This window comes from Piliocolobus tephrosceles, chromosome 13 (assembly GCF_002776525.5).
Source record: "Piliocolobus tephrosceles isolate RC106 chromosome 13, ASM277652v3, whole genome shotgun sequence".
Taxonomy (NCBI): Eukaryota; Metazoa; Chordata; class Mammalia; order Primates; family Cercopithecidae; genus Piliocolobus; species Piliocolobus tephrosceles.
The window spans coordinates 101,526,400-101,539,196 of record NC_045446.1 but is presented as its reverse complement, the minus strand read 5'-3'; the positions used below and the strand labels follow the sequence as shown (position 1 = coordinate 101,539,196).

General features: G+C 41.6%; 1 protein-coding gene across 4 annotated transcripts in view; it reads left to right on the top strand.

Annotated features, from left to right (window-relative positions):
• ALG9 (ALG9 alpha-1,2-mannosyltransferase) overlaps positions 1–12,550 on the top strand; it is a 95,972-nt gene extending 83,422 nt beyond the window's left edge. For 3 of the 4 annotated variants that reach the window (XM_023208215.2, XM_023208217.2, XM_023208216.2), the window contains 2 exons: positions 8,231–8,349; positions 8,660–10,121. In XM_023208215.2, the coding sequence (XP_023063983.2) occupies positions 8,231–8,349; positions 8,660–8,697 (157 nt within the window). In that variant the 3' untranslated portion in view covers positions 8,698–10,121. Of the gene's footprint in view, positions 1–8,230; positions 8,350–8,659 lie in introns of all 4 variants that reach the window. The other variant, XM_023208214.2, reaches the window with a different exon arrangement.
• The last annotated feature ends 247 nt before the right edge of the window (positions 12,551–12,797 follow it).

The window sequence follows — 12,797 nt, the reverse complement described above, 5'->3', positions numbered from 1 at the left end:
TAGATAGATAGATAGATAGATAGATAGATAGATAGATAGATAGATAGATAAGAGAAGAAACAAAGAAAGAGAGGAGAGGAGAAGAGAAGAGAGAAGAGGAAAAAGAAGACAGGACAAGACCTGGGCCAGGCATGGTGGCTCATGCCTGCAGTCCCACTATTTTGGGAGGCTGAGGCCACAGAATTGCTTGAAGCGTTAAGACCATCCTGGGCAACATAGTGAGACTCTGTCTCTATAAATAATAATAATGATAATAAATTAGCTGGATGTGGTGGCACATACTTGTAGTCCCCATTACTCTGGAGACAGATCAGGGAGGATCACTTGAACCCAGGAGGTTGAGGCTGCAGTGACCTATGATCATGCCACTGCACTCCAGCCTGGACAACAGAGCAAGATCCTGTCTTTTAAAAGAGAAAGAAAACCTGGATACTAGGATGTTTTCTTTTTAAAATGAAAAATTGACCCAGCATTTCCATTTGTGCCTGCTGAACTGGTGACATCAGGGACTGGCAGCCAGTCATTCATTGACGTCAGTAAGAGCAGATTTAAATCTCCACAGTGGAATGTTCCTCAGCCCTGATAAATAGGGCTGGTAATTGAATTAGAAAACATTCTGAGCCGTGAGCTAATTATGCTGTTCAGGCGATTGCTTTGTCCAGGTCTGTTTCATCCTTGAATCACTTGAGTGACTTTCTCACTGGCAGGGGAAGTATTTCAGTTTCCATGATAGAGGCACATACTTACGTCTCTCTAAATCATGCTGCCTGTGCTGCCCTAGGGCAGTACGTTGGCATTTCACTTTATTACAGACATTATCGTATGAGTTTTGATAGGTATTAGTTTTGTCTGTGAATCAGTCTGATCTCTGTTTCCATGTGTATAAATGTGTGCACCACATGTCATTGCAGTGCACAACTGCTCTTTCCTTTTTTTTTTTCTTTTTTTTTTGAGCTGGAGTTTCGCTCTGTCACCCAGGCTGGAGTGCAGTGGCTCGATCTCGGCTCACTGCAAGCTCCGCCTCCCGGGTTCACGCTATTCTCCTGCCTCAGCCTCCCGAGTAGCTGGGACTACAGGCAGGCACCACCATGCCTGGCTAATTTTTTATATTTTTAGTAGAGACGGGTTTTCACCATGTTAGCCAGGATGGTCTTGATCTCCTGACCTCGTGATCCACCCGCCTCAGCCTCCCAAAGTGCTGGGATTACAGGCATGAGCCACTGCGCCCGGCCTGCTCTTTCCTTTTATAAAGGCAAATTACCAATTTGGTTTCCTTTTTTCAATAACAATACAATATAACAATTCAAAATGCCCCAGTTATGCTTAGTATATTAAAGCTTTTGATGACAAAATAATCTAGAACAGCAGCTGGAATGTTGGAAAGGAAGAATTCAAGCCAGCTTGTTCTTTTGGTTAAACACACACACACACACACACACACACACACACTAGGTGCGGTGACTCATACCTGTAATCCTAGCACTTTGAGAGGCCAAGGTGGGGGGACTGCTTGAGCCCAGGAGTTTAAGACCAGTCTGGGCAACATAGTATAACACCGTCTCTACAAAAAGTAAAAAGCTGGGAGTGGTGGCACACACCTTAGTCCCAACTACTCAGGAGGCTAAGGTGGGAGGATCACTTGAACCCTTGAGGTCAAGGCTGCAGTGAGCTGGGATCACACTACTACACTCCAGCCCAGGTGAAAGAGTGAGATCCTGTCTCAAAAGAAAAAAAAGAAATTACAATATATTCCCATCCCAGCTTAGAGATGACAGTGGGCCTAAGCATATATTGGCCGCTTTCTGATTCCATCTTCTGGAAAAAATTAGTTAGTGGCTTTATATATTATATTATAGATAGATAATGCTATTAAAGATCACAACCAGAATCTGCAGCAGCAAAGGAGGTTTGTCTTCTAAAGGATTTTTTTCCAGTGCCACACTCTGATGTTAAATAGATCCTTCTTTGCTTTTCCTTCTATGTAATTCTTGCCTTTTTTGTAGTTTTGTGTTCTGGTTTAACTAGAAATGCCTCCTTATTTCCTGAATACATTATTTAGAATTTGATGCTGAATTTCTTGTGATTATACACTGAGGGAGCTTGGCAAATCAGGATGTTTCTTGGATCTCATGATGTAGCTAAGTCAGACCCATGTTTGTCCTTAGCAAGATGGTTATTCCAAACCACAAATTCACTTGGACTTTGAATTCCTCATTGGGAGTAGGAGGAACCATCATTGTGTTCCTGGCATTTAACCCATTGCTTGACATGGAGCTCATTTACTTATAGTTAAACTAAATTGAATTAATCTCATATCTCATTTGTGTGATATCCCTCCCTTGCTCTCTTCAGCAGTCCATCCATTCATCCTTCCTTCCATCCATCCAACATTTGTTTTTCAGCATTTACTATATGCCAGGCACATGTGGGCAGATAAAACAGGCATGGCCCCTGGAATTTGGGTGTGTTTTGTGGGGGAGGGTAGATAATAAACTAGTTAACCAACAAATAAATAATACAAATTGTGAACTGTATAATGAAGAAACACACAGGTGCACTGAGAGAAAAGAAGTGAGAGGTGGAAACCTAGGGTTTCCTAGGATTGTTGGAAGACCTCTCAAAGGTGGTAACTTTTTTTTTTTTTTTCCCTGAGACAGAGTCTCACCCTGTCACCCAGGCTGGAGTGCAGTGGCACAATCTTGGCTCATTGCAACCTCCACCTCCCAGGTTCAAGTGATTCTCCTGCCTCAGCCTCCGAAATAGTTGGGATTACAGGCGGGTGCCACCACAGGGCTAATTTTGTATTTTTAGTAGGGACAGGGTTTCACCACGTTGGCCAGACTGGTCTCGAACTCCCGACCTCAAGTGATCCACCCGCCTTGGCCTCCCAAAGTGCTGGGATTACAGGCGTGAGCCTCTGCGCCCGGCCAAAGGAGGTAACTTTTAAGCTGAGACATGAAAAATGAGATGAACTCGGTCATGAGAAAAACAGGGTAGAAGAGTGTTCCTGGCTGAGGCAACAGCATATGCAAGGGCTCTAAGGTAGGAGCTTGTATTTTTGAAGAACTGAAAGGGGGCTGGTGTGACAGATTGTAGAGGTCCAGGAGGAAGATGGCACAAGGTGAGGTGGGACAATCAGGCAAGGGCTGGATCTCCTAGGGATTTGTAGGCAGTGAGAAAGAGTTTGGGATTTATTCAGCCCACCTCTAGTTGCTGCTGAATGCACAGAGTATTTAACCTGAGATGCCTGTAGATTTGGTTATGGTTAGACAAGTTGCTTTTCCTGCTTAGTGTACCTTGGAATATTGGATGGATAAAATGAAATGATGTACTACATGTTTATTAAATGCTGCTTATACACCTACCTACCCAGCCCTCAGCATTTGACCTCCCGTCTGAATGTTTGCATTATCACTTTGAACTTCTGTGTCAGTTGTTTAGAATTTACCATATGCTAAGTTATGATGATGTATCATTCATAATCTGTTCTACCCAATTAGCTTATTAGCCCTTTGAGAAGAGAGACTTATATATCTCAGAGCCAGCACACAAATGTTTACATATAGTGGGCACATTGATTTTTTTGTTTGGTTGGTTGCTTTTTGTTTTTGAAAATTGAGGGTTTCCTTTATTTAAAAATTTGTCTACTGGTTTTAAAACATTATTATAAGTAATAAATTTATCTACTTTTATATATAATTGAAATTTTTCATCATAGCAAATGGAAAAACAAGTAGATTGTTTGTAAAACAAGCAAATAAATAAATAACATGGCGTAAAGTACAAAGTAAAAGTCCTCTGCTGTATCATAGGGACTGCATAATTTTCATTTTAATTGATACTGCTAAAACTGTCTTTCTAAGTGATTATGCAGGTTTACACTTTTACTGGCAATATCTGTTTCTTGATTCCTCATCAGTGTTTGAGACTGTCAGGCTTTTTAACTTTTCCAAACCTGATTATTGAAAATTGTGTCTAGTCTTACATTTCCCTGATTCCTGGTAAGATTGATCATTATTTCATGTTTATCAACCATTTGCATTTCTCTTCTGTAATCATATCTTTTGTCATTTTTCCTATTGAATTGTCTTACTGATCACCCAAACAGTTTATATAGTCTAGATGCAAATCGTCTGGTACATATATTGCATTTTCTCCCAATCTCTTTTATTTTTTATCCTTGTTTTAGCTTGTCTTTTGAACTCAACAATAATGCATAGTAGTCCTTCTTCCATTTCAGTCCAGCCAGTTATTTTTTTAACTTTTTTTGTTTTCAGAAATGTGGTTTTGCTGTGTTTACCCAGGTTGCCCTTGAACTCCTGGGCCCAAGCAATTCTTTCATGTACCCAGGATTACGGGAACATACCACAACACCTACCTAGTCAGTGTTTTATTTTGTTTTGTTTTGTTTTTGAGACAGAGTCTTGCCCCATCACCCAGGCTGGAGTGCAGTGGCGCAATCTCAGTTTACTACAAGCTCCACCTCCCAGGTTCAAGCAATTCTCCTGCCTCAGCCACCCAAGTATCTGAGATTAAAGGCACCCGCCACCATGCCCGGCTAATTTTTGTATTTTTAGTAGAGACAGGGTTTCACTATGTTGGCCAGGCTGGTCTTGAACTCCTGACCTCAAGTGAGCCACTGCGCCCGGCTGCTAGTCAGTGTTTTTGATGATGATATATCCCATGTGCAGACCAAGATAGTTTTTTAAATTATTATTATTCTTTTTTTTCTCTTTTATTCATACCTAGTGATCAGGAAATATTTTTTTTTCCAACTCCTGAGTGGAATCAGAATTTCTGAAATTATCAGAAAATGATCATTTTTTTGAACATGATCTATCAGCCTACCAGGAAAATAGTCATCACCATTTACTATCTCAGTCCAATGGACCCTCTTTGTTTTCTATATTTTTACTTTTTTTTTCTTTTTTTTCTTTGAGACGGTCTCGCTCTGTCACCCAAGCTGGAGTGCAGTGGCGCAATCTCGGCTCACTGCAACCTCCACCCTCCAGGTTCAAGCAATTGTCCTGCCTCAGCCTCCTGAGTAGCTGGGATTACAAGCACACTGTAATTTTTATACTTTTAGTAGACACGGGGTTTCACCATCTTGGCCAGGCTGGTCTTGAACTCCTGACTTCGTGATCCACCCACCTTGGCCTCCCAAAGTGCTGGGATTACAGGCGTGAGCCATTGTGTCTGGCCTATTTTTAAGTTATTTTATAGGCTGGGCATGGTGGCTCATATCTGTAATCCTAACACTTGGGAAGGCTGAGGCCAGTGGATTTATCGAGTCCAGGAGTTCAAGGCCAGCTTGGATAACATAATGAAACCCCATCTCTACAAAAAATAAAAAATTAGCCAGGCACACCTGTAGCCCAGCTACTCAGGAAGCTGAGGCGGGAGGATTGCTTGAGCTCAGGAGGTCAAGGCTGCAGTGAACTATGATCATGCTACCGCACTCTAGCTTGGGCAACAGAGTGAGACCCTGTCTCAAAATAAATAAATGAAAATAAGTATAATTTATCTTTGTTCTCTGGAAGACTCTAAAAAGAATAAAATTATGAACTAGCAATCCTCCCAAATAGTAAGGAATTGCTACAAAAAGAAAGTAAAAACCTGGGACAGGCGAGGTAGCCCACACCTGTAATCCCAACACTTTGGGATTCCGAGGCAGGAGGATTGTTTGAGCCCAGGAATTCAAGGCCAGTCTGGGCAAAATAATGAGACCCTGTCTCTTGGAAAAAAAAAAAAAAAAAGAAAGTTGAAAACTAAAATTGGGTCCGCTGGACGCTGAGGTTATACCAAGGACTGAGTTGACCAGAAATATACAATGACTGTATTAATGAAGCTTATATTGTAGAGTCAACTAAAATGGAAATTATACTTGTTAGTTTTATACTTTCTTTACTAAAGCTTGTAGGAATTTGCTCTATTTTGCATCATTCTGTTCTACCCTTTACCCTTCACCTTATTTGTGCAGTGTAGATGAAAAGGGTAAATTTTCTTTCTTTTTTTTTTTTTTCGGACAATGTCTCACTCTGTCACCCAGGCTGGAGTGCAGTGGCATGATCACAGCTCACTGCAGCCTCAACCTCCTGGGCTTATGGGCTTATGCCGTACTACCAGCTCAGACTTCAGAATAGCTGGGACTGCCCGTGTGTGCCAATCTGCCAGGCTAATTTTTAAACATTTTTTTGTAAACACAGGTCTCACTTTGTTGCCCAGGCTGGGCTCAAACTCCTGGGCTCAAGCAGTCCTCCCACCTCAGCCTCTCAAAATATTGGAATTACAGGCCTGAGCCACCGTGCCTGGCCATTAACTTCTCCTTGACTGGGGTAGATGCTTCCTCTTCTTGTTCATTTTATTTGTAGGAGCCCTGCTTTGTCTCATGTCTCTTCTCCAAACCTCTTTTCTCTATCAAAGCCGTTGATAGAGTTCACTGTTGAAGTGAAGTGAATCTCACAGAGCACAGGGCACTGCCAGCGTCCTAGTTGGGAAGAATCTCTAAGAGGCGTGCATGCCAAGCACAGTGTCATTGTGTGCAGGCATTGTAGGAGTCTGCCAAACCCAAGGGTAGACTGCCAGTACAAATGCCACGTTGACATGACATTTACAAGTTTAGAATTTGGAAAAGGACTGGCAGTGGAACACCTTCAGCTACCTCATTCAGGATGGCAGTAACTAGGCCAACTTTTGATTTTCAGACTCAGAAATCAGAGTCAGGAAGTAATACTCCATACAGAATTTAAAACTATCACTACAACTTTTTCTAGGAAATGACAAATCCTGTTAGTCCGTTCCTGGGATGCATGATAAACCATAATGGTTAAGAGTGCAGACTCTGGAATCAAACCTGGATTTGAATGAGGCCTCTGTCACTTACTGTGTAACCCTGTGCAAGTTGAAGCCCTAGTTTCCCTTTTATAAAATAGGGATAATAATGCCACTTCCTCATAGAATTATCAAATGGATTAAATCATATTTTTTGTTGTCGTTGTTGAGATGGAGTCTCGCTCTGTCGCCCATGCTAGAGTGCAGTGGCGTGATCTCGGTTCACTGCAACCTCTACCTCCCGGGTTCGAGCAATTCTCCTGCCTCAGCCTCCCAAGTAGCTGGGACTACAGGCATGTACCACTATGCCCGGCTAATTTTTTTGTGTTTTGAATAGAGACAGTTTCACCATGTTGGTCAGGCTGGTCTCGAACTCCTGATCTCAAATGATCTGCTTGCCTCGGCCTCTGAAAGTGATGGAATTACAGGCGTGAGCCACTGTGCCCAGCCGATAATATATTTAAAATATAAACACTTTTCACATTCTTCAGAAATTCATGAGAAATTTAGGTTTTCAGTTCTTATGTTTCAGTAATAAGTAGATATATTATAATTTACCAGGGACATGTTGTCACAACATGAACTTGTATGTAGATGCTTTCCTTGACTTAGACAATACTGGAACACTAGGCACAGGCACCCAGGATATAGTTTTCTTCCCCTCTCCAGGAAAACTTAGAGCTGGAGTCCAGGTCATTTGAGTACTTGGCATCTCTACAGTTTCTTAGATGCAGAAACCATTTTGGTGTTCAGAATTCATTGCAGCAATAGCAGTCCTTTAATTGACCTGGAATTTTTCTATGGCACATTCTAATGCAAATTGAAGACCTAGAGCTCTTCTGAAGGATATACTGTAGCTTATTAGGGACAATAATAAATTTTCGTTTAGGTGACAAGGTACTTGGCCTTGATTAAGTCTTTTATCATGATCTAGGACCTAAGTAATAGGCTTTTCTTTTGTTTTGTTTTTTTTTTTTTGAGATGGAGTCTAGCTCTGTCACCCAGGCTGGAGTGCTGTGGCCGGATCTCAGCTCACTGCAAGCTCCGCCTCCCGGGTTCACGCCATTCTCCTGCCTCAGCCTCCCAGGTAGCTGGGACTACAGGCACCGCCACGTCACCCGGCTAGTTTTTTGTATTTTTTAGTAGAGACGGGGTTTCACCGTGTTAGCCAGGATGGTCTCGATCTCCTGACCTTGTGATCCGCCCGTCTCGGCCTCCCAAAATGTTGGGATTACAGGCTTGAGCCACCGCGCCTGGCCCAGTAATAGGCTTTTCTCTGCCACTTGAATGAAATACAATCCTTACTACAGATCTTAGTTTATTTCTTTTAATTACATTTAGTACCATTAGTAAATTCTCCCAAGTGATAAAATTCTCTTTTTTAACCCTTGTTTTTCAGATCTTCAAAGCTGCTGCGGGCATTCTATGTCCCTTTCCTGTCAGATCAGTATACGGTGTATGTAAACTACACCATCCTCAAACCCCGGAAAGCAAAGCAAATCAGGAAGAAAAGTGGAGGTTAGCAACACACCTGTGGCCCCAAAGGACAACCGTCTTGTTAACTAGTGATTCCAGTGACCTGACTCCCTGCAAGTCATCGCCTGTAACATTTGTAATAAAGGTCTTCTGACATGAATACTGGAATCTGGGTGCTCTGGGCTAGTCAAAGTCTATTTCAAACTCTAGTCAAAATCACATTTGCTCCTTTTGTGTCACGTCTCTGTTCCGCATGTAAACTTTTTGCAGCTAGGCAGAGAAAGGCCCTAAAGCACAGATAGATATATTGCTCCACATCTCATTGTTTTTCCTCTGTTCAATTATTTACTAGACCGGAGAAGAGCAGAACCAACTTACAGGAAGAATTGAAAATCCTGGGACTGGATGGCTGTGTTAAGCTGTTCTCCACACTCTGGCCTGGCATCTGAGAACTAGCAAGCCTCTCTTAGGCCATATGGGCTTCTCCACCAAAGCTGTTTGGCAGCTCCTAGCAGACCTTCTTGTTCAAATCCTCGTGCTGAAAATGAACATAGCCTAGTTGCCAGCCCACATGTCCTTTTCACCTCCAGCAAGACTAAGCTTCTTTAAAGCACTTCACAGGACTAGGACCCTGTCCTGGAGCTATCTCAGGAAAAAGGCGACCATTTGAGGAACTGTGACCTAATTTTATTATAATGATGCCTCTAATTTTAATTTGCTTTACAACCCACTGTACCTATATGGTTGTATTGTTTTTTTGTTTAGTTTTAGCATGCTATGTTTTGAATTCTAGACTCCTCCGTGTGAAGATATCAACAGACAAAACTACAACTGTACAGGACATATTTGGAGAAAATTTTATCAATTGATAGATTTGGATGACATCACATTTTTAAGTAATGTAATCTGAGGCCACTGCTGAGGAAATTAAGAATTTTCCTTTTTTTTTTAACCACCCCCAGTGAAAAGGACCAGTGTATATTTATAGAACCTATTTTTTAGTTCTGTCTGTTGTGAGGCACATCCTGCATGGGGCACTTCTAGTCAAATAGGCAATTATAAGGACCTAATTAAAATGTAATAAGTATATACTATTACTTTAAAAGCCTTTACTGTCAGTACTTCAGTTTACAAGGCACTTTCACAGCATCTCATTTGATCCTCACAATCACAACATGTGGTAGGCAAGGCAGGTGATTTTTATCCCCATTTTACAGATAAGGAAACAGGCTGGGGTGGGGAGTGAGGGGAGGTAAACATAGTTGCCTGAGGTCACACAGCCAGTAAGTAATAGAGCTGGGACTGGAACCTAGGTTTCCTTACTCTCATCTGTTGCTCCTCCATATTCCTCACTCAACCATGAAAACATTACTCGAAAGGACTGACGAGGTTAACCAGAGACCCAACTGATATTGTAACTTTCTATTTTAAGGAAGAATTCTATCTGTATTTCTTTGAGTTCTTTGGAGCCTCCAGTCTGCCTGTATGTTAGACCAGCACAGCAGTGCTGTGTGATTCAGCCTGACCTGTGGCAGGAAAGTAGTGCTTCTGTTTGGAAGTCGTCTTCTTTTGCAGCCACACAGGATCCAAATATTAGTACTATTCCTGTAGTCAATCTGGGGTCACATTATAGGTGCCTTATTTCCCTAAGGGTAACTGATCTGAATATCTGCAAATAGGATGAATCTATTTTTCAGAAGTTCCATCTTTCATTTTTCTTTTTTTTTTCTCTTTTGAGGTGGAGTCTCATTCTGTCGCCCAGGCTGGAGTGCAGTGGCGTGATCTCGGCTCACTGCAACCTCTGTCTCCCAGGTTGAAGCAATTCTTATGCCTCCCAAGTAGCTGGGATTACAGGCATGAGCCATCACGCCCAGCTAATTTATGTATTTTTAGTAGAGTCGGGGTTTCACCATGTTGGCCAGGGTGGTCTTGGACTCCAGACCTCAGCTGATCCACCCACCTCAGCCTCCCAAAGTGCTGGGATTACAGGCATGAGCCATTGTACCCAGTCCCATCTTTCATTTTCAAAGAGGAGGGCATTCTAATAGGAACTGATGCCAAGAGAGAAGAAAAGAAGTGATAACAGAAGAAATGGCTAGTTACGATATTAAAAAGCTCCTCTTTGAGATCTGCTCTGCAGGAATATCAGAGACAGAGTTGAAGCACTGGAGAAGTAATAGGTCTAGACAGTACAGAACAATAACTGGGGAGTGTGTGAAGATAGACTGGGCCTCCTTGCTTGAAAGATCTCTGGTATTTAATTCTCAATACTTGATTATTGTTTTCCAGTGTGAAACTGGCACATATGATCTGACTATAGGACAGAGAATTATAAGTGAAACATTTGCCTTACTTGCAGTGATGATGTGCTGTTCTTCACAGGAGCTAAGGCCCTCTATGTTTCGCAGAGGTAAATAAGAATCCAGGAATGGAGGTCCGTCTGTGATGAATGACTTTTTTCTAATCAAAGTAGTATAATGCTGGTCTATTTTATCATCTTGCTTGTTTGTTTGTTTTTTTAAACAACAACTTAATTATAATATAGCACAAAGAAAGGCCAGGACTGATGCAGGGATTCCTTGGAAACAGCAGTTCCTAACACTTTTAAAACCTGATTTTGGATCTCTCTGTTCTGTGTATGTCTTTAGTGAGCACAATAAATGGCAGGACACTGTGCCAAATGCTATAGGTAAGGAATATAGAAATGAATGTTTTTTATTGTGAAGGTGTTTCCATGTGATATTTTATAAACACATTTTTTTTAAATCTCCATCACTTTGTAATATAGGAAGGATAGCTTTGCCTGGGAAAAACAGTTTCAAAACACCTGCTCAGAGTAGCATTTGTCCCTCAGAAAATCAGTGTTCAGCCTGCACTGACTGTTCTGCTTGCCATAAGGAGGAAGCATGCAAGATACTTATTTCTCCATAGATGATGGAGTATAGAGGGATGTGGGACTACAGATAATTTTTTTTTGTTTTTTGCGAGACAGAGTCTTGCTCTGTCACCCAGGTTGGAGTGCGGTGGCACGACCTCAGCTCACTGCAACCTGTGTCTCCCAGGTTCAAGCAATTCTCCTGCCTCAGCCTCCCGAGTAGCTGGGATTACAGGCATGCACCACCGCGCTCAGCTAATTTTTGTATTTTTAGTAGAGGTGGGGTTTTACCTTTTTGGCCAGGCTGGTCTCAAACTCCTGACCTCGTGATCCTCCCCCCTCAGCCTCCTGAAGTGCTAGGATTGCAGGCGTGAGCCACCACGCCCGGCCCAGATGACTTGTAATATATGATCGGGGGTGAGTGAGGAAGTAGGTATACTTGGCAAATGCATGGTTCTCTGATTTCTAGCTCTAAAGTAGCCTTATCTGAATCCCCAAATCTTGTGATGCTGAGTACCATTACTGAACCAGTCTGCACGGTAGGCATCTATTACCAAAATTTACCTCCTACCTGGTAGGTGTCGTCTGATAAGAAAGAAGACAGGTTATTTTAATCTTTTGAGATAATCACAGAAAATTGCAGCCCATACTCTTTATTACCGAATTCAAGTTTGGAAATAGGCCCTTTGTTTTAAATCATGATGGGACTTTATCCCAACCATTTATCTCGGTCATTTTTCCAACTTTGGAGTTCTAGGAAAGAACCTTGAAAACCCGATATGATTCTGCAGCGTGAGGTCTAGGGTGACCATTTGGGCAAAGCTCCAACGGCAATCATTTATTGTGTTTTGCATTTCCTGGGATTTATTGAAATAAGAATTCACTGTGATTATGTAGTCTTCTGGCCAGTATCAGGCAGCTCTGCTTTTAATTTGGTTAATTTTATTTTATCTGAAGAGGGAGAAGAGGCACAATTTAATCTTGGCCTCCACAAGCATATTAAAGCTCATGTGTTAATCAGTGCATTCTTATGCTCCTACATTAAATGCCTTGGGTAAATGGATAAATGGACATGTGCCCAGCTTTAATTTTTTTTTGCAGCAGAAAGATCAGACTTCCATACGGCATTGTTGGATTTCAGAGGCTTTCTGGTGTATCTGTAAATCTGAATGTTGCCTTTACTTTTGCCAGTCTGTATAACTATGTGATTCATGCTGCAGATGAAATCAGGAAGCAGTAAAGTGTTAAAGCAAGAGTATTGTCCAATTCGCTTGTCTTCCTGATCCTTGTACTTTATTTCACATGTCAGTGTTTACATTACATACTTATATTTCCCGTTAAAAAGTTAAATAAATTGTAGCAGTTTGATTTTGTTTTTCTTAATGTGACATTTTCTCTTTTGCTTTTAAATCTTTCTTGGAAATTGGAAATTGAAGGAGCTCAACTCCTTCTTTATCCCTGACTCCAGCCCTATTCCTCAGTATGGAGACCTGCCTTCTACAGGCCAAATATCCCAGAATGTTTATTCTAAAAACTTTAGAAGACGACTTCGGGAAACCCAGTGAAGATTAGTTTTATTTTACCTATGTTAAAACCACGCACAGTAGGAATTATT